The 21,335-nt window shown below is 65.6% G+C and overlaps 2 protein-coding genes across 2 annotated transcripts; one reads left to right on the top strand and one right to left on the bottom strand.

The window, feature by feature from the left end:
* Positions 1–467: 467 nt before the first annotated feature.
* Positions 468–9,367, top strand: PKP3 (plakophilin 3; the record flags this gene model as incomplete). The annotated part of the gene is made up of 14 exons (XM_080344674.1): positions 468–506; positions 3,210–3,396; positions 4,274–4,350; positions 4,532–5,250; positions 5,631–5,754; positions 5,871–6,075; positions 6,312–6,486; positions 6,747–6,864; positions 7,111–7,275; positions 7,602–7,787; positions 8,271–8,424; positions 8,575–8,767; positions 8,870–8,957; positions 9,332–9,367. 14 exons carry the CDS (start codon positions 468–470, stop codon positions 9,365–9,367), a joined length of 2,466 nt encoding a protein of 821 aa, XP_080200800.1.
* Positions 9,368–11,023: 1,656 nt separating this feature from the next.
* Positions 11,024–17,611, bottom strand: SIGIRR (single Ig and TIR domain containing; the record flags this gene model as incomplete). Its single annotated transcript, XM_080345338.1, has 11 exons — positions 11,024–11,226; positions 11,359–11,539; positions 12,080–12,230; positions 12,307–12,409; positions 12,476–12,619; positions 12,707–12,847; positions 13,015–13,145; positions 13,241–13,427; positions 13,656–13,776; positions 15,795–16,050; positions 17,547–17,611. 11 exons carry the CDS (start codon positions 17,609–17,611, stop codon positions 11,024–11,026), a joined length of 1,683 nt encoding a protein of 560 aa, XP_080201464.1.
* Positions 17,612–21,335: the final 3,724 nt, after the last annotated feature.

The raw sequence follows: 21,335 nt of genomic DNA, 5'->3' as shown, positions 1-21,335 counted from the left end.
AATCCCTGCCCCCCCCAGCTCTGCCTCCCCTCCGCCGGCTCCTTTCGGCAGCCCCAGACCCTCCGTGCTGCACCCATGGGTGCCGGGGGGCTCAGAGGATGCAGTGGGAGGGACGTGTTGGACTGTGGCCGTTGGGGTGGTGGGACCGATGGTGTTTTTGAGCATCACGGAGGTGGCTGAGACGCCTCTGCGCTGCCCGGGTGGGGCAGCAGGACCCCCGGGCCCCCGTGGCACCCCAGCCGTGCTGAGGCGCTTGGCGGGGTCGCCCCGAGCCCCGAAATCCCGAGCGTGGCTGCGAGGGGAGCGGGTTGGAGCGCACATCGCACCCCGGGGAGGAGACGGGTGGGGCGAGGTCCCGGGGCGGGTCCCACGCCCGCCCCGCCGCCAGCGCCCACCCCGCGCCGGGGCTCCGCCAGCACCCAGGGGTGCACCCGCCGGCACACAGGGGTGCACCCGCCTGCCTGGAGATGCTGCAGGGCAACGGCCCCCCAGGGCCGCCCAGCCAGGTATGTGCCCGTCGGGGGGCTGTCCCCAGCGCGGGTCCCCGGGGAAGGCTGGTGGCACCTGAAGTGCCACCAATCCCTGTGCAGCGTGGGGAGGGACAGCGCGGGTGGCGGGTCCGGCAGCTTTGTCCAAAGCTCTGTTTCTCCTCGTGCCTCAGTTTCCCTGGCGTGGCTCTTGGCACACGTGCGCCGTGTCCAGGCTGCGCGGTGCCACCGCGGCCACTCCCCAGTTGAACTGCTGGTGGCACCGGCAGCCACGGGCTCCCCTGGGGACCCGGTTTTGGGGACAGGCACTCGGTGGTGCGCAGGGACGGGAGGGGACAGCATGCAGCCAGGAGTTGGGGGTCTCCCTGGGGACACGGCTCTGTCACCCCACAGAAGGAGGTGGGGGGTCAGTGACTATGTTACGGACCCCCAGGCCGAGTTTGTTTAACCCTGCGTCACCCTGACTGGCCAGATCCCTCGGGAATCCCCCCGCTTTGCTGCAGATGTTTGTGGGTTTATTTGTGTGTGACGCTTTGCTGGATTTGAAGCATTCTGGTGCATCCCTGCTCCCACCCAACCCCTTCCCCTGTTAACAACCCACGTAGAAGGCAAGTCCTGCCGGTTTCAGCCTCAAACCTGCCTGAACCCCTCCAAACCCTGCTAAGACCCCCCAGTTTTCATCTGTAAGCTGCAGGGTGGTGTTGTGCTAGGGGACGGGGGCTTGGAAGGGAGGCAGAGCCTGGGGGAGCGGGGCTGCCAGCAGGCCTGGGGACCCCGGAGGGGACAGAGGGGCTCCCGGGGCCGTCCCTGCGCCCCTTGGTGCCTGGCGCGGGGACAAGGGGCAGGCACGGGCTTGCACGGGGAGCGAACCGCCCTCCCCGCCTGCTCCTGCGGGGAGCCCGTGATTCATGCGGGCTGGGAGCGCCCCGCTGAGCGCTGCCAAACTCGGGCACCCGCCGACGCTCCCGAGGGGTGGTGCTGAACTGGGAGAAGAGGGGGGGCCTTGGGGTTACCCCTGGGTGCTGCACCCCAAAAGGGTCAGGTGTGACCCTCAAGCAAAGTGGGTGCTCCTGGTAAACCTGCGATGTCCTTGGACACCCCTGGAACTGGGGAGGTGGGTCCCCCCCAGCATCGGTCCCCAGGCGCGGTGGGATGGTGGCACCCACTGCAGCCCACTGGGGCTCGGGGAGGCCAGCAAAGCGGGGACAGACACCCCAGAACGCTCGCCCGCAGCTCTTGCCACCCCGCCCTGGCATCAGCCGCTGCTCCTGCTGATGGCGGCACATTCCGCGGGGAGAGCCGCCCTTTTCACCTCCTAACCAAGCGCAAAAGTCATCCTGGCGTTGTCATCAATGTCTCGGCACTGTCAACACCATCCCGGCGTTGTCATCGCCGGGTGTTGTAAACCCCATCCGGCAAAGCCCGTGACGCGGCTGCCAGGCGGGTCCCGAGCGGTGACACCGGGCGCTGAGCCCGGTCGCGCTGCCTGGGCCGCGTCGCCACGCTGGCCTGCAAACGGCTGGCACCGGCTGGCGCGGCCGGTCCCTGTGCCGAGCCGCCGGGCACGGCCGCGGGCAGCGCTGGCCACGGGCACCGCTCGGCGCAGCAGCGAGCGGCTCGGCCGGCGGGCTGAGGGAGCGGTGCGGATGGCACCGCGGGGATGGCGGCAGCCGGGCCCGGGCACGGCGGGCTGGGGAACGTGGTGTCCCCCGCCGCGGCCATGCTGGGGTCACCCGGGGTGGCTGGGCGGGCGGGGCGAGCCTAATTAGTACCTGTGCCACGGCAGGGCTGAGTCACCGCGTTCCTTCCTGCCGGCGCTCAGCCACCCCCTTTTCTTTCTTATTACTGTTGTTGTTTTTTAATTCCCCGGCTAATTTGAAAAGCAAAGCAGGGAAGGCCAGGCCAGTAATTACCGCCAATTAGCCCCCACTCCGGCCCTTGGGCAGCCTGGCCCCCTGTGCCGGGGTGGTTTGCCGGGGCTGGGGTCAGTGGTGGGGCCGCCTGGGAGTCCGGGGCTCTCCTGGGAGCCCATGCAGGGGTCTGGGACTTGCCAGAGGGACAATGTTGAGGTCTGGGGACCATGTGGGGGTCCAGTTCTGGCCAGACGGACAATGTGGGGGTCCAGGCGGCTATGCAGGGGTCTGGGGCTTGCCAGACGGTCAGTGTGGGGGTCTGGGGCTCTCCTGGGAGGTTGCTTGGGGGTCTTGGGCTCATTGAAGGGACAATGTGGAGGTCTGGGGCTCAATGAGAAGGCTGCTCTGGGGGACCATGTGGGGGTCCAGGTCTTGCCATAGGGACAACATGGGGTCTGGGGCTCTTTGCTGTGGCCATGTATAGGTCTGGGGCTCACTGCTGGGGTTGTCTGGGATTCTGGGGGGCAATGGGGAGGCTGCCTGGGGGTGCCTCTCACCGCAGGTACGACCATCCCGGTCACCCCGGGCCATCCGCCTCCCCCGCACCCTCGTCCCTGCGAGGTCGCCCCCGGGTGCCCGTGTCGGTCACGGTGTTGGTGACGGTGTCGCGGTGTCGGCGGGTGCTCGGTGTGGTCCCCTCCCTCCCGGCGAGGCGTGGCGGCGGCGGGGCGTGCCGGGAGCCTCCCTGGGGCCGAGGGAGCCGCCGCCGCTCACCTGCGCAGGGCGGCCGCGCCGGCTGGGCCGCACCGCAGCCATGCAGGAGCCCCCCGCCGCCGCCGCCAACCCCTTCCTGCTGTCGGCCCTGCAGCCCGAGGCCGGCGTCTGCTCGCTGGCCTTGCCCTCGGACCGGCAGCTGGACGGCCGGGGCCGGGAGGCGGCCGAGGCCCAGCGTCTGCGCAGCGCCCGCGTCCAGGAGCAGGTCCGCATCCGCATGATGCTGCGGGGGCAGGCGGCTGCCCGCCCCGACGGCCCCGACCACGCCGACGGCACCAGAGGTGAGCGCCCCGCGCCCCGGGCACGTGTGTCAGCAGGGGCGGTGGGAGCCCTCGGTTGGCACCAGGGTTTGGGTTATGCCCCAGCTTGGGGCCGGGGGGTCACCCCCACCCCGGCTGAGACCCCGAGCCCCCTGCTGCACCCCCAGCACTGGGGATGGGGCGGCACGGCCCCATCGTGGGCTCGTTTCTCCCCGCTCAGGGGTCATGCCTCAGTTTCCCCACCTGCCCCGGGGGTGATTTGCACTATGGGGTCCCTGCACCCCGCTTTGGGCTGGGGGGAGGTTTTTCCCGTGTGGCGGATCCCTCCCTGTCTCCCTGGCCTTTGAACGGCGCCGCTGGCCGGGCTCCAAGCGCCTCCATTTAACGTCTGCGCTCACGGCCTCCGCCCTGCCGCTTCACCCGCTGCGGCGCCGCTTCCCCAGCCGGGGCTGCCAGACCCCCGGCACCCCCGGGTGTGGGTCACGCTCCCTGTCCTCGTCCTCCCTGTGCCCGTCCGTGGCCCCGTGGGGCGCAGCGGGGTGGCCGGGTCCCTGCCGGGCTCCTGTCCCCGGGTGGTGGAACTGGGTCCGGTTCTGGGGGGTGCCTGGGCTGCCGATCCGGCTGTGGCAGAGGGCACCGGGCTGAGCCGCCACCTCCCTGCCCAGGTGGCAATTAGTGGCCTCGCCGCCAGGGCACGATGAAAGGCAGGGAGGCCACTGCTCAGCTCGGCCGCCGCTCCTGCTCCCGCGGGCAGCGGGCAGGCGACGGCAGCGTCCTCCCGCTCCCTCGTCCCCCCGGTGCCACTGACGCCGCCATGGCTCCCAAAGCAGGTCCCTGGGCATGAGTCAGGGGTTCCCTTGTCCCCCGGTCTCACGTTGACCCCGTCTCGGTCCTGCAGGCGGTCAGTATGGCGCAGCCCTGCACTCCTCCTTCAGCTCCGGCTCCCAGAGCAACGGCCTGGACCCTAAAGCCTCGGTACGTGCTGGGGGCTGTTGTCCCCCACCCCAGCGCCCATCGCCGTGGCAGCCGGGGATGCAGCCGCTGGCTGCAGCCTTGGTTGCGCCAGGGGACGCTCTTGGCTCCGTCCATCCCTCTCCCCGCAGTGGGGAGCGGGAACAGGGCTGTGGGCACCCCATAACCCAGTGTTCTCCCCCAGCTGTACCAGCCGCTGCCCAAGAAGGATTTTGGCACCCTGAAGGGCGGCGGCTGGTCCTCGCGCTCGGCCGTGGACCTCACCTCGCACAAGCGGGTGGCGACCATCAGCAACGGGGGCCTGGCACAGGGCCGCGGCTACGGCCCCGGCTACGCCGTGTCCCCGGCCACCAGCACCTCCCCGCGGCCCAGCTCCTTCCATGAGCGCAACTACCGGCCCCGGCAGAACTTCGACACGCTCTCGCTGCGCTCGCTGCGCCTGGCCGACGGGCCGCTGCCGCCCCCCGCCGTGGCCGACGATCGCTATAGTGTCATCTCGGAGCAGCTGGACCCGCTGGGGCACCGGCCCCTCTACAAAAGCCAAGGCAACGGCGGCTTCGCCCGCTCCTACACCTTCGAGAGGCAGCTGAGCGCCGGCTCGGCCGCCAAGGCCCCGTCCGAGTGGCTGGAGGGCAGCGAGGTGGCGCAGAGCCGCACCATCCGCGCGCCCGCCATGCGCACGCTGCAGCGCTTCCAGAGCAACAACCGCTCGCGGCTGAGCGCCGGCTCCTTTGGCAGCGCCGCGGCGGGCATGGGGGGCTCCTACCTGGGGCTGGGGGAGCACGGCAGCTCCCGCGCCCCCTCCGTGCGCAGCCTGGCCGAGTCGGGCCAGCGGCTGCAGGACCAGCGCGCCATGGAGCTGTACAACGGGCACGGCACGCTGCTCGGCCGCCACGCGGGGGGGTGAGTGCCACCGGGCTGCTCTGCCACCGCCTGGCCTTGTCCCCACCCAGGTCACTTGGCCGGTTTGAGGGCAGAACCCCCATCTCTCGTCTGGCGTTCCCTTGCTACAAGGGGTGCGGGAGGAGGGGTGAGACAGTGGGCACAATTTGGCCCCATGGTGATGGACCATGGTGTGGGTTGACCCCCGAGCGTGTCCTGCATGTGGCCTGTGGCACATCCTGGGGCACGAGGGCAGGAGATTCAGCCGTGTCTGTTGTCCCGTGCCCCAGGGGTGCTGGTGGGGAGGAAGGCAGGTGGGGGGTCCCCTCAAGAGGCAGGACGTGGCGGAGGAGCCCTGGGGGGCCCTGCCTGTGCTGTCCCTCACCTCCCGCGGCTCCCAGGTTCGACGACATCGACCTGCCCTCGGCGGTGAAGTACCTGATCGCCAGCGACCCCAACCTGCAGGTCCTCGGTGCCGCCTACCTCCAGCACAAGTGCTACAGCGACGGCAACGCCAAGAAGCAGGTGAGCACCGGAGCGAGGGGAGGGGCTGCCCCAGCCCCCTGCCGTGGGGAACACCGGGGGGCGGGGGAGGCGCGGGAGCCCCAGCGGGTTCCCAACGCGCCGCGCTGTCCCCCCAGGCCCGCAGCCTCCAGGCCATGCCCAAGCTGGTGAAGCTGTTCAACAGCCCCAACCAGGAGGTGCAGCGCCATGCCACCGGCGCCATGCGCAACCTCATCTACGACAACGCTGAGAACAAGCTGGCGCTGGTGGAGGAGAACGGCATCTACGAGCTCATGAGGACGCTGCGGGAGCCCGATGACGAGCTCCGCAAGAATGTCACAGGTCGGGGACGGTGGCGGGCTGGGCAGGGGTCCTCCTCCCCCAGGAGGAGCACGTTGGTCCCCCCGCCCCGTGAGTAAAGCTGGGGTGGCGCTCCACGGGGGTGAGCATTTTGTGCCATTGTTACTCACCCTGTCCCGTGGCCGCTCCTGGCTGCGGGGGTCGGCACGAGCCCCCGTGAGGCGGGTGGGGTGGATGTGCCCCCAGCCATGCCGGGCCTGAGGGTCCCCTCTGCGCAGGGATCCTGTGGAACCTCTCCTCCAGTGACAACCTGAAGGACCGCCTGGCCCGGGACACGCTGGAGCAGCTCACGGACACGGTCCTGGTGCCCCTCTCTGGGCTGGGGGGCTCGGGTGTCATCCAGCAGAACCCCTCGGAAGCGGAGATCTTCTACAACTCCACGGGCTTCCTCAGGTACCTGCTCTGGGCCAGCACCAGCCCTCCTGCTGTGGGTGGAGTTTTGGGGGGAGGAAGAGACCCCACCCTGTGCTGCAGATGGGGGGAGTGAGGTCCCAGGGCTCGTCTCTGGGGTCCCCATCCCTTGCAGCACTCGTGCACCAAGGCAAAGCCTGGTTGGCCCCATGGGACAGGGGTTCCCCGTGGCGGTGCCCAGGGGTAGGGGCGGCTGTGGGGCAGCCCCTTCTCACCATGATGTGCCCACGTTCCCCACGCAGGAACCTCAGCTCTGCCAGCCAGCAGACCCGGCAGAAGATGCGCGAGTGCCACGGGCTGGTGGACGCCATGATCCACTACGTCAACAGCTCCCTGGAGGTGGGCAAGTCCGAGGACAAGGTGAGCCCGGGAGCTGGGGGTCCGGGTGCTGCTCCCTCCCTCCTGCAGCACCGTGGTGCAAAGGCACATCTCGAGGTGACGTTGGAAAAACCAGTCTGGCTCCTTCTGGGCTTACTGGCACAGGGGGGCACCCACTGCCGGTGTCCCCCGGGTGGCTCTGGCCGCAGAGGCCCAGGGGACGCGCCAGCTGGAGGTGCCCTGGCAGGCGGCGCAAGGACTGACCCCCTGCCCCACGTTTCCCCGCAGAGCGTGGAGAATGCCGTCTGCGTCCTGCGCAACCTCTCGTACCGCCTGTACGACGAGATGCCCCCGTCCTCCCTGCAGCGGCTGGAGGGCCACCGGCGCAACGGCGGCATGGTGACCGGCGAGCTGGTGGGCTGCTTCAGCCCCCAGAGCAAGAAAGCGCGGGAGGTGAGCGGCTGGGAGGGGTGGGCACCGTCATGGCCGTGTCAGCGGGGCGGGGCTGGCGTTGGGCAGCGGCTGGCGGAGGCGACGCTGGGGTGGAGGTGGACACCGGCCCTGGCTGATGGGTGAGACACACGGGTGAGCTCAGCGGAGGGTGAATCAGGGTGCTGAACCCCACTTGGCTGTGCCACGGGGTGTGACGCAGCCGGGGTGACCTGCCTGGAGCTGCCCAGCGCTGAGCCCAGGGACGGGGGGACGAGGGGACACCAGCAACGAAGAGTGCTGCAGAGGGGACATCCCTGACCAGCCTAACCGTGCTGCCTCCACCCCAGCACTACCTGAACGCGGACATCGTCACCTTCACGGAGGTCTCCAAGGACCCCAAGGGCATGGAGTGGCTCTGGAACCCGCAGATCGTCGGCATCTACAACCGGCTGCTGCAGCGCTGCGAGCTCAACAAGCACACCACTGAGGCGGCCTCGGGCGCCCTGCAGAACATCACCGCCGGGGACCGCAGGGTGAGGGGCGTCCCTGGCCTTGGCCTGTCCTCCGGGGTGTCCCCACCAGCTGGGCAGGCACAGCCACGCCTGGGGGGCTGGTCCCAACCTGCCCTGCGTGGGGATGTGGCCGTTGTGCTGCTCCCCACCTGGGCAGTCACAGAGAGCCTTGAGGTGGAAGGGACCCACAAGGGTCATGGAGTTCAGCTCCTGTCTCTGCACAGGGCAGCCCCACAGTTCACACCGTGTGTCGGAGGGTGTTGTGCAAATACTTCTTGAACACTGTCAGTCTGGGGCCGTGACCCCTCCCTGGGAGCCTGTTCAGTGTCCAGCACCCTCTGTGTGAAGAACCTTTTCCTCCCACTGACCCCCCGGCACATCTGCTGCCGTTCCCTGGGCTCTGTCATGGGCTTGGGTCTCCCTGAGCAGGAGGAGGAGGTGGATGGGGAGGGAGGAGGTGGCCTGTGGTCCCAGCAGTGTCCCCAAGCGGGTGTCTCCCGGCAGTGGGCAGGTGTGCTGAGCCGGCTGGCGCTGGAGCAGGAGCGCATCCTGAACCCCGTGCTGGACCGCGTCCGCACCGCCGACCACCACCAGCTCCGCTCCCTCACCGGGCTCATCCGCAACCTGTCCCGCCATGCACGCAACAAGGACGAGATGTGTGAGTGCTGGGGGACCGGGACTGCGGGGGCAGCGCCGGGGACACCCTCTGTCCCCCCATTGCCCCAGGAGGCTGTGAGGTTCATCCCCAGGCTGCTGCCTGTCCCCTGGCTCTGGCCGCCAGCCCTGACGTGATGCCTTTGCCCCCCAGCCACCAAGGTGGTCAGCCACTTGATCGAGAAGCTGCCGGGGAGCGTGGGGGACAAGGCACCGCCTGCCGATGTCATCGTCAACATCATCGCGGTGCTCAACAACCTGGTGGTGGAGAGTCCCATGGCCGCCCGCGACATCGTCTACTTTGATGGCCTGAGGAAGCTCTTCTACATCAAGAAGAGAAGGGACAGGTGGGAGCTCTCTGTGTACCCTCTCGGCCCCTCTGGGTGACGTCCTTGGGCAGCCCCCATAGCCAGCGGCACCCAAAACTCACTGTGCTGTCCCTGTCCCAGCTCAGACAATGAGAAGTCCTCCAGAGCAGCGGCCAGCCTCCTGGGCAACATGTGGCAGTACACCAAGCTGCACCGCGACTTCAAGATGGTACGTGCCCCGAGCCCCCCTGCCGCTGGGACCCAGGGGTGGATCCTGGGGTAGATCCCAGGGGTGGATCCCAGCGGAATCAGGGCCAGGGGCTTCACCCCGTCAGCCACATCGCCCAAGTGTTGCCAGGAATGCCCTGACTCCGCACGCCCCGCTCCTGGAGGGCTGGGGATGTCCCCAGAGCATCATCCCTCTGATGACACCTGTGCCAGTGGGGTGGGGACAGTCATGTGCACAAAATGGGGACAGCGTGGCCCTGTCTGTACCAGGGCGGTTTGTGTTGGCATTCCCAGTGCCCAGCATGGTGGGGGTGTCCTCGGGCGGGAGAGCCAGTGCTGCTGTCCCTGGCGTGACGGTGACCTGTGTCCCTGCAGAAGGGGTACCGCAAGGAGGACTTCCTCGGCCTGTGAGGACACCCCCAGGCCGCCCACCCTGACCCCGGGCGCTCCTGCTGCCGGCCGTGCCCCAGGACACCGCTCGTCGCCCAACCCGCTCCATCGCGTAGTCCTCACCGCATCCCTTGTGCCTCCCGCTGCGCCACGTCCCCTTCCCTGGTGAGGGACACTCCTGCCGCAGCAACGGCTTTTGGCTCTGCCAGGGGCCCCGCTGGGACCCTGGGTGGTGGGGACAGCCCTGTGGCACTCAGGGGTTCCTAGAAGCTGCTGCAAAGCTCGGCTTGTCTCGGGGCAGGGCAGGAGCACTGGGGGGTCCTGCAAAGCTGTGCTGCTGGGGACACCCCAAACTGCGCACACGGGGTGCTGGGGGTGCAGGGTGCGCCGGGGGCTGTCCCCGCTCTGCCCCGGGTCGGGGGACAGGGCTGCGCGGAGCTCAGGGGGTGGGAGGTCAGAGAGGCTGCCCAGGGTTTTGCGGGGTGGCTGTGAGGGGGTGGCTGAGGCTGTGCCCCCGCTGCCAGGGGCCAGGGGCCCTCGGAGCTGCACTGTCCCCAGCCCTGCGCCCCCGGGACTGTCCCCAGCCCTGCGCCCCGTGGGACAGTCCCCAGCCCTGCACCCCGCGGGGATTGTCCCTGTACAGCCCGGTTGGGGTGCTCAGGCTGGGACCCCAGTGCTGCATGGGCAGGATTGGGGCAGGGCCAGCGCTGGTGTGTGCTGGGCGGTGTCACCAGCGTGTGGCAAGATGTCCCTGGTGCCCAGTGCTCTCCCTGCACGGCAGCAGCGGGGCTGGGGGGCTGCGGGTGGCTTCGCTTTGCCAGCGGGTTTGGTGCTGGGGGCGTCCCTGTGCTTGGGGGCACCGCGCTCCTTCTGGGAAATGAGGTTGAGTAGTTACAGGGGGTGGGGGGGACGCCAGGCAGCGCTGGCAGAGGGGCCGCACCCAGGGCTGGGGCTGGGGCGGCCCCCGCAGTGGGACGGCACGGGGGTGTCACGGTGTGTTTGTCCCCCCGCTCTCCATGTACAAATTCCCTGAGCATCCCCGAAATAAAGGCCTTGAACGTGCCCACCTGTCCCCGTGCTCAACTGGCACACGGGAGGGGACACAGGCGTGCAGTGGGGCTCACGCTGCGGTGACACCGTGCTCGCCGTGACTGGGCACTGCTTGGGGACACTGGTGCAGGGACACCTGTCCAGGGACAGGACACAGCAGAGCGCTGCCAGCCCCCCTGCCCAGGGTGGGGACGGACCCACCGGGGGCACCCAGGTCCCTGCAGCTGGACCAGACTCGCTGGGTGCAGCAGCGTTTTATTGCTGGGGGGCTCTGGGGGGCACAGCGTGCCGCAGCCGCCCCGCCGGGTGTCTCCCAGCCCCTGGGATGGGGCAGGAACATGGTGTTCTCGGGGAGCATCCCCCATCCCAGCGTGTCCGTCAGATGGGACGCGTGTCCTGCCGCCCATGGTGAGGGAGGGGGCCAGCACCCAAGGGTGCCCTGGCACTAGGGGCCGGGCTGACCCTGGTGATGGTTTTCCGGCGCAGAGCGAGCTGCCCGAAGGAGCCAGCTCCTGTCCTTCCACCGAGACCCTGGCTTTGGTCCCACCGCACAGCCCGGGCTCCTCTGGCCGTGCCCTGTGTCCCTGCGGCCCCGTGGGAGGGGGACGCTGCCCTTCCTGGCCCCACTCAGATGTCGTCCTCTGTCACCAGGCAGTAGAAGTCTGTGCGGGCGCCGTAGTTGCGTGATCCCAGGTCCGAGACGTCGATCTCGGGTCTCTGCCTGTCCCCGGGCTGCGTGTCCTCCACCGCGCCGGGACCCGCGGCCACCGCAGCGCCGGGGCCGCCGATGCGGGGGGGCTTGGGGCTCCTGAACCCCCACCCTCGGAGGCCTGCAGGGAGCAGGGAGGCGGGTGTGAGTGGGGGGGAAGGGGCCGAACCCGTCCTGCCTGCCGCAGGAGGGTGACGCGGAGCCCAGAGGTGACCTCCCGCGCACATCCGGAGAAGGTGCAGGGGACAAGGACCTGTGCCGAGGTCTCCGTCTGGGTGCAGGTCCCCAGCGCTGTCCAGGTAGCTGCTGTGCAGGATCAGCATGGGGTCCTTGTCCTCCTGCAGCTGCGTCTGCGGGTCCCCCACGGTCCCCGGGAAGGACAGCTTGCGCGGCAGGGCCAGGCACAGCTCCTTCCAGAAGTCTGACGAGGGCGTCTGCAGGGGCGAGGAGCTGCGTGGGGACCCCGAGCAGCCGAGTGGGGCTGGGGGGGCTCTGTGGGTCTCAGTTGACCCTCCCCAGCGCCGGGCTCTGGACCAAGGCTCGGGCTGCGCTCCCGGCATGGCAGCACTCCCGGCATGGCAGCACTCCCGGCATGGCAGCGTGCCCGTGCACCGGCAGAGGAACCGGCTCGACCTGCCGGGACGCTCCCGAGCTCCGGCTCCCCGCCCGGCCCCAAAATGGCCGGAGCAGCCGCGGGCCAAAGCTTCGCCGCTCGACCGAGGCTCCCAGGCATGCGGGTTTGGGGAGCGCGCACCCCGAGCCAGGGCTGTTTTGGTTGGATTTTTGAAAATAGTGCCTCCTAAAGACAAGTGCCCCGACCTACTTTGTAGGAGCACGAGGAGCAGCCCCAGCGCATTGCGGGGAGGCTGACACAACCTGGGGTGCTGGGGATGGAAATGGGGGTGCTGGGATGGAAAGGGGGTGCCGGGGAGGGAAAGGGGGTGCCAGCGGGACAGGGTTTGCTCAGCTCTCACCATGGAGCCGGCTCGCCACACCAGCAGCGTCACGGCGCCGCGGTGCTGCCGCAGCAGGCTGATGGCGGGGTGGGCGATCTCCCGGTACTGGCTCTCGAAGACGATGAAGATGGGTTTCCTGGAGAGCTCCAGCAGCCTCCAGAGCCCTTCCCTGCGAGGGAGGGACACGGTGGGCTGGTGCTGGCCCCGCCGCCCCTCTCCCCGGCGCGGGCGGGAGCTGCGCCCACCTGAAGCTGCTGTTGCACCAGTCCTGCTCCAGGTACGCGACCGAGAGGACGACGATCAGGCGCCGGCACCGGCTCACGTTCATGATCAGGTCTGCCGAGGGCTCTGCAAGCAAAGGGGTGTCAGGGATTTGGTGTCACGCCCCATCCGACCCCCTGGGTCCAGCCGCACCTGCATTGGGCAGGATCGTTTGCTCGTCCAGGAACAGCTTGTAGCCGTAGCGGTTCTCCAGCTGCGGCTTCATGATGAAGTGGACGAACTTGCGGTCATCCGGGGCGCCGGCGTGGGACACGTAGGCATCATACAGCTTCCCGTCTGGGGACAGCCGTGGGGACAGGGGTGTGACACCGGGAGGAGGCTGTTCCCGAGGAGGATGCCCCCTGAGCCCCCTCGGCTGCTCACCGTTGAGCTCCAGCTCGCCGTAGCGGTTGCGGTACCAGAGCCGCACGCTCAGGCGGCACCGCACGTAGAGCCCGGCCAGGAGTACCAGGAGCGCCAGGACCAGGAGCGCGGCCACCACCGCCGACACGTGCCCGGCCACCTCTGCGGGACCGCGGGGGGACGGTGAGTGTGGCCCTGGCACAGGTTTCATGGGTTTGGGGTAGGGCTGCACCGCGATGCGCTGCCCGGAGGCAGTGACGGTCCCCATGGGGCTGCCACTCGTGCCCCAGGCAGCGCGTGTCCCGTCTCTGTCCCCAGCACGTCCCTACCCGCTCGCCGCAGGGTGAAGGTGGCCGTGGCGTTGCTGACCCAGCAGGCAAACACCCCGAAGTCGCTGTCCTGCGTGAGGTTGAGCTGCAGCACGCTGGCCAGGAGCCGCTCTGAGGCGTTTTGGCCAAGCCTGGGGGGAGATGGGGTGGCCGTGGGTCGGGCCATGCCGTGATCTGCCTCGACGGACAGACAGATGGACAGACAGACATTCGCCAGGCTCCTCACCAGGTGCTGTCCTGGCTGCTGCCGCTGCCCAGCCACTGCCCGTCCTTGCTCCAGGCGGGGACGGGCTCGCAGGGCTCGGCGCTGGCCCAGCGCACCGTGCAGTTCAGCGCCACCCGCGTCCCCAGCGCCAGCTCCCGCGTCTCATTGGCGGCCGGGACGAGGAACGTGGGGAACACGCTGCAGAGGTCTGGGGGCACAGCGGGAAGGGGGTCGGCTGGGGCAGCTGATCCAGCTCCCAGCTGGACGGGCTTCCCCGGAAAAGCGAGCTCTGCGGGGGTCTGGCAGCGCACGGCTGATCACAACAGGCTCAGCTGGTTTTGGGGGCTGGGACGGACCCTCGCCCGCCCTGCGGGGCGACCTGGAGCTTTGGGTCCTTCCCAGCTGGAAACGGGTGAAAGTTTGGTTTTCAGCTTACCTGCCATGGCGGGCTCTGGTGTGAGCGGGGAGCTGCCGGCATCACCGTGGGCACCCGGGAGGGCCCCGCGTCCCGGCGCCTTCCGGGGACAAAGTCCACCCGCCTCTGCACGGGGCTGGGCCTGGGACAGGGCACAGAGGGCTCTGTGAGCCCCGGCTGGGCTGGCATGGGGGCCCCGGGGTCCCCACTGCTCCCCATCACTCCACATCGCTCCCCCCAGCCGCTCGGGTTGGGGGGCAGCAGGTGCTGCTCCGGGCAAAGCCACACCGTGTCCTGCTCGTGCTTGGTGGCACTGTGTCACCTGCCCTCCCCACAAAGCGCTGGCTCGCAGCCTGGCTGTCCCCACCTTGAATTTATGAGCAGAAGGCGATTAATGACCAACTGGGTCTGCAGGACATTAAAAACGCGGCTTCGGCTCAAGGCAGCGGCCAGCGAGGGGACACGAGCTGCGGTCACAGCTCAGCTGTGGGGGTTTTGGTGCGACAGCTCCCAGTGACACCGCAGTGAGCACCCATGGGGGCTCAGTGGGACCCCTCAAGCTGCCAGCACCCGTGGGGGCTGCGGGGCTGCCCCCAGCCTCACCTGCCCCTGGCCATCGCTAATTAAGCAGCGGGGTGGTTTATTTACAGTGACACAGGCTGGTGTGGGGGTGTGGGGCTCCGTGCTGGGACACTCAGCGTGGGGACAGTGTGGGGGACCGGCGGCACTGTTCCTCCGCTGGCGCTGTGCCATCGGCCGTGCCACTGTGATACCCCGCGGGAAGAGGGGTCCCGGGAGGACACCGCACCCCACCGGTGAACCACAGCGTGGAAAGGGGCGGCGGGAGCACACGGCCAAGTGGCTCCTCCGACCCCAGCACCCACAGAGCCCTCGGTGCGGGTGCTGTGTCCTCTGGGGACGGTGTGGGAACAACAAGGACATCACGGTCCCGGTGCTCCCGAGAGGCAGCGCCACCATGGCCACATCCAGCAGAACGGCTGGGCCGGGCTCAAAGCCCCTCTGGCTGCCTCTGGGCGCTCTGCGCTGCAAACTGGTTTTGGGTGGGTGCGGAGCTGCTGGGGCCGGCCGGGCCCTGCAGGAACCATGGTGGTGCTGCTGTGACCGGGAGGGACGTCCCAGCGCTGCTGGGCTGCAGGGACACGCCGCTCCGTTCGGCACGGCCGCCCGGTGCCAGGCGTGGGGTGACACTGTGGGTCAAGGTACGCGGGGACGCTGACAGCACGTTCCGCTTGAGCAGCTGGAAAGGATTTACACCTGAAGTATTAACTGGGTTTCTCCCAGCAGGGGCGGGAGAGCGGGGGGTGGGGATGAGACAGCGTTCACAGGGGAAGGGATGGGAGACGCGACACTGGGGTGGTGAGGAGCCTGTGCCCATGGGGACACGCTGTTCTCAGTTCTCGGACATTTGGTCCTGCCCGGGTGGGTCGCTCATAAGTACTTTCATTTGGATAGCTGGAAATAAGGAAGCCCCGACAGCCTGCAGGCTGGCCATGGACAGGCTGCGGGGCACAAAATGGTGATGGACACCCGAGGGTATCACTTTCTACATGTCAGGGCTGGGGACACCCTGGTTGTGTCGCTCGGAGTGCAGCAGAGGATGGTGCAGATACCAGGCGGTGGTGGGTGATGGGTGGGCTGCAGCATCCCCGGGGATGGGAATGGTGGGGAGGGCAGGGGGGGTGCAGGTTGGGGTTCTAGGGGGCTGAGTGGGGCTGGGGAGCAGAGAGGAGCAGCATGTGTGTGGGGAGAGGCCGAAACCCTGCCGGAACCCTGCAGAACCGTGCCAGAACCCTGCTGGAACCCTGCCGAACCCTGCCGGAACCCTGCCGAACCCTGCTGGAACCCTGCCGGAACCCTGCAGAACCGTGACAGAACCCTGCCGAACCCTGCCGGAACCCTGCCGAACCCTGCCGGAACCCCGCAGAACCGTGCCAGAACCCTGCTGAACCCTGCGGAACCCTGCAGAACCCTGCCGGAACCCTGCTGGAACCCTGCCGGAACCCTGCAGAACAGTGCCAGAACCCTGCTGAACCCTGCAGAACCCTGCCGAACCCTGCAGAACCCTGCCGAACCCTGCCGGAACCCTGCGAGCCCGAAGCGGCATCGAGTGGAATGGGGAGCGGAGCAGAACCGCGTTACCTGCGGAGCGCCCCCGGCGCCACGGGCCCCCAGCAGCCGCCTCCTCCCGCGCCGCTCCGGCCGACCCGACCCGACCCGACCCGACCTGGCGGCTCGGTGCTTGGTCTTCCCTGTTTTAGAAATGCCGAGTTTATTGCCGTCCCGTCCCGCCGCTGCCCCGCCCGCTCCGCGCCCCGACCCGCGGGAGGGCTCGGCCGCCCCGCTCCCGCTGCTCCGCCTCCTGCGCCGGATCCCGCGGGACAGCGACCCGCTGGCTCTAGGGGAGGGGACAAGGAAGGAAAGAAAGGAGAGAAAGAAGGCAGCCGGGCGCAGGGCGGGCGCACGGGGCTCCCAGGGCTGGACCAGCCCACGGGCGTGTCGGGGAACAGCGAAACCCGCACCCAGCCGCAGTGACACCAGCCCCAGTGACACCAGCTCCCGGGGCCTGGGGTGTCTGCTTGGTGCACCCCAGGGCACAACCTGCGTTTTGCTTTGCTGAGCACCAGCAAACTCGGTGCTCTCGGGCTGTGCCAAGGTGAGTTGCTGCTGGAGGGAGGTGGGGAGGCCGGTCGCTGGGGCTGTGCCCGCGGGTGTCCCTGGTGTCCTGTGCCCTGCTCCGGGATTTCAAAAGCCTCATTGCGAGTTAAACCAGTCCTGGGGGTGGCTCGTGGGGCTGGCGCTCGCTGCTCATGAACTGCAGGCTCCTGGGAGCAAAGTTTGGGGCTGAGCTCAATGCCCCCAAACCTCCTGACTATGGTGCCACCCCAGACCCTGCACCATGGCAGGGACAATCACCCCATCCGCCATCCCCAGGTGAGTGCGCAGGGAGTGAACCGACGTTCCTGTGTCCAGTGTGCTCCCCAATAATCAATTCTCGATGCATTTAGCGTCTGGAAGGTAATTAAATTTAAGCTGTGTGGAGCTGCCAGGTGACTGTGTTCCAGGGGTTCACCTCCACGTCCCGGAACTGCGAATATCACTGCGGGACAGGCTGGCACCTGGTCCCAGCACCGCGGGTTTGGCTCTTTGCTTTGAGCCGGGGCTGCTCTGATCCTGCGAACAGCCCAGAGCGACGCGGCCACTGAACCAGAACCGCTGTGATTGCGAGAGAGCATCGCTCACCAGCTGCTGCGCCGCGGCTCCGGCACAGCCTGGGCTTTAATTACAGAGAACGGCAGACGAGCCCTGATGAAACGCCTGTTCCTGATCCGTGGTGCTCATACCTGTGGCTGTCACAGCTCTTACACACGCGCGGTCATGCTGTGGCACCCTCAGAGTTCCCACATTTGGGTCACTTTATCCCACAAATTTACCGCTATTGCAGGGAGGCAGCTGTTGCTGTTTTACAGGGGAGGGGATGGAGGGGTGGAGCTCGAGGTTAAACTCACAAACCACTTAAAAGTTCCCGGTACTGGTAAAGAAAAGAGGCTGTCAAGCTTTGCAATGCTCTGGTGGGTTTGCCCCGGGGTCTACAAGGACGGCAAGGCAGGTGGAAATGGAGCGGCGGCCCCTGGCCCCTGCTGCCGCCGTTAACCGCCATCAGGAAACACAGAGGGAGAAGCTTCTCCCCTGCACACCTGCACCCCCACCCGGGTGTGACGCGTGGGGACCCTCGCGGGGCATCACGGGCTGTTTGTGCGCCCAAGGGAGCAGCGACGTGTGCGGTCACGTCACCGTCCCCGGGCAGCGAGAACAAAGACTGTTCCCCTAGCACAAATAACCCTCCCCAGCCCCGTCCCCCGGGATCTCCCGGTGCCTCAGTGCTCCGGGTACCCTGGCACGTTTAACCGGCGCTTTTCCCGCTCTATGTGCCCGAAGTGCCGGTTTATTCCAGGCATCCCCTGGCAGCTCCCAGCCCGCCCCGTGCGGGCTGCGCCTCGGTTCTGCTGGTCATCCGTGTGCAGACAAAGAGCGGGCTGGGCAGGATTTATTTGTGCGGCGTGGATGGCAGAGGGGGAGGCGGGAGCGCCCGCGGGAGCGCGGCGGGAGAGCGTGTCCCTGCGCGGTTACGCTCATTTCCATTTGCGGAGCCAGGCGCAGGTCGGGGTGCTCGAGGCAGGGACGGGCTTGGCCGAGCCCGCAGCTCACACCGTGGGGATAACAACGGCGTTTGTGCCGTGAAATCAGCAGGTTGGAGCCGCAGCCACGCGGCCGTTGTGCCGAGAGAACTCTGCTGGCGCCAGTGAAGGAGGAAGGACTCGCGTTTTGGCGGCGCAAGGGCAGGTGGGTCACCAAAGGCAAAGGAAAAACAGGCCAAAGTGTAAAAAAAAAGAGCTGGTGAGGGGCCCTGTAAGGATGGAACCGGCTTTTCCTGGGCTGTCAATTAAGGCTACAAGTGGTGAGGCCACCAGGGCATGTCCTGCCACCGGTGTCACTGTCATCGTGCAGCACCGCGGTTTCACAGTATCACAGTATCACAGTATGTTCTGGATTGGAAGGGACCTCAAAAGATCATCTAGTCCAATCCCCCTGCTGGAGCAGGAACGCCTAAGTGAGGTTGCACAGGAACATGTCCAGGTGGGTCTTGAATGTCTCCAGAGAAGGAGACTCCACAACCCCCCTGGGCAGCCTGTTCCAGTGCTCTGTTACCCTTACTGAGAAGAAGTTTTTTCTCAAATTTAAGTGGAACCTCTTGTGTTCCAGCTTGATCCCATTGCCCCTTGTCCTATCATTGTTTGCCAACGAGAAGAGCCTAGCTCCATCCTCATGGCACTCACCTTTAATATATTTATAAACATTAATAAGGTCACCCCTCAGTGTCCTCTTCTCCAAACTAAAGAGACCCAGCTCCCTCAGCCTTTCCTCATAAGGGAGATGCTCCACTCCCTTAATCATCTTGGTTGCCCTACGCTGGACCCTCTCCAGCAGTTCCTTGTCCTTCTTGAACTGAGGGGCCCAGAACTGGACACAATATTCCAGATGGGGTCTCACCAGGGCAGAGTAGAGGGGAAGGAGGACCTCTCTCGATCTACTAACCACCCCCCTTCTAATACATCCCAGGATGCCATTGGCCTTCCTGGCCACAAGGGCACAGTGCTGGCTCATGGTCATCCTGTTGTCCACCAGGATCCCCAGGTCCCTTTCCCCTACACTGCTCTCTAATATGTAATTTCCCAACCGATACTGGAACCTGGGGTTGTTCCTGCCCAGATGCAGGACTCTACACTTTTCCTTGTTAAATTTCATTAGGTTATTCCCCGCCCAACTCTCCAGCCTGTCTAGGTCTCGCTGGATGGCAGCACAGCCTTCTGGCGTGTCAGCCACTCCTCCCAGCTTAGTGTCATCAGCAAACTTGCTGATAGTCACTCTATTCCCTCGTCTAAGTCGTTAATGAATATATTGAATAATACTGGCCCCAGTACTGACCCCTGAGGTACTCCACTAGATACTGGTCTCCAACTAGACTCCACACCATTGACTACCACTCTCTGGCTTCTCTCCTTAAGCCAGTTTGTAACCCACCTCACTACTCTATTGTCTAGACCACACCTCTGCAACTTAGCAACTAGGATGCTGTGGGAGACTGTGTCAAAGGCTTTACTGAAGTCAAGGTAGACCACATCCACGGCTCTGCCATCATCCATCCACCTTGTAACATTCTCATAAAAGGCTATGAGGTTGGTCAAGCATGACTTACCCTTGGTAAAGCCATGCTGACTGCCCCTAATAACCTTCCTATCCTTGATATGCCTTGAGATAGCACCAAGGATAAGTTGTTCCATTACTTTCCCAGGGACAGAGGTGAGGCTGACCGGTCTATAGTTACCCGGGTCCTCCTTCTTGCCCTTTTTGAAGATTGGAGTGACATTTGCTTTCCTCCAATCCTCGGGCACCTCTCCCGTTTCCCAAGACTTGGCAAAGATGATGGAGAGCGGTCCAGCAATGACCTCAGCCAGCTCCCTCAGCACCCGTGGATGCATCCCATCTGGACCCATGGATTTATGGATGTCCAGTCTATTTAATTGCTCCTTAACCCAGTCCTCGTCAACTAAAGCAAGCTCCTCCATTGACCTGGCTTCATCTGGGGTCTCAGGGGTACAGGGCTCCCCAGGACAGCCTCCGGCAGAGTAGACAGAGACAAAGAAGGCATTCAGTAATTCTGCCTTCTCTGTATCTTCCGCCACCAGGGCACCCACCCCATTCCTCAGTGGGCCTACATTGCCTCTGGTATTAGTTTTATCCGCTATGTATTTGAAAAAGTTCTTTTTGCTGTCCTTGACCCCTCTCGCCAGCTGTAATTCTAAGGAGGCCTTGGCTATCCTAGCTGCCTTCCTACATCCTCTAACAGCAGCCTTATATTCTTCCCAAGTGGCCAGCCCCTGCTTCCATGACCTGTAAACTCTCCTCTTCTGCTTGAGCATACCCAATAGATTCCTATTCAACCACGCAGGCCTCCTGGCTCCCTTCCTTGACTTCCTACGTGTGGGGATGCTCTGATCCTGAGCGCGGAAGAAGCAATCGCTGAATGTAATCCAGCTCTCTTGGGCCCCTTTTCCTTCAAGCAGTCTTGCCCATGGAATTTCCCCCAGCAATTGCTTGAAAAGGCCAAAGTTAGCCCTGCTAAAGTCCAGGGTTGCAATTCTACTTGCTATGCTGTTCCTGCCACACAAGATGCTGAACTCCACCATCTCGTGGTCACTGCAACCCAGGCAGCCCTCAACCTTTACTGCTTCGACCAGACCCTCCTTGTTAGTGAGGATGAGATCCAGCAGTGCACCTCTCCTAGTCGGCTCCTCCACCATCTGCATGAGGAAGTTCTCATCAATGCACTGGAGGAACCTCCTGGACTGTGGCTGGCTGGCTGAATGGTCCTTCCAGCAAACATCAGGGAAGTTAAAATCACCCACAACAACCAGGGCCTGTGACTGTGAGGCCACTCTCAGCTGCCCATAGAAGGCCTCATCAACTTCCTCAGCCTGATCTGGTGGCCTGTAACAGACACCCACAACAGTGTCACCCCTGCCAGCCTGCCCCTTGATCCTGACCCATACACTCTCAACTCGCTCATCATCCACTCCTGGGCAGAATTTAGTACATTGTAGTTGCTCTCTCACATAGAGAGCAACTCCACCACCACGCCTGGCTGGCCTGTCTTTTCTGAAAAGGGCATAGCCATCCATGACCACATTCCAGTCATGTGAACTGTCCCACCATGTTTCTGTAATTGCCACCAGGTCATAATCTCCCAGCTGAACATAGGATTCTAACTCCTCCTGCTTATTCCCCATGCTGCGCGCATTGGTGTACAGGCATTTCAAGGAGCGAGCAGAGCACTCCCATTTCTCCCTAGGAGCATAGGAGGCCACCTGGTCCTCATCAGTTCTAGAATGCTGCCCCACTGGGACAAGCCCAGCTACAACCCCATCCCCCTTCGAGCCTAGTTTAAAGCTCTCCAAATGAGCCCAGCTAATTCCTGCCCCAGCATTCTTTTGCCCCTCTGAGATAAACCTTTCCCACGTGACACTGTCCGGACTGGTGTCTTATAGAACCAACCATTATCAAAAAATCCAAAGCCCTGCCTGTAGCACCACTCTTGGAGCCAACCATTTAGAGAATGAATTT

Source organism: Nesoenas mayeri (assembly GCF_963082525.1).
Source record: "Nesoenas mayeri genome assembly, chromosome: 5".
Lineage (NCBI taxonomy): Eukaryota > Metazoa > Chordata > Aves > Columbiformes > Columbidae > Nesoenas > Nesoenas mayeri.
Note: the sequence above shows the minus strand (reverse complement) of the source record. Positions and strands in the feature narration are given on the sequence as shown.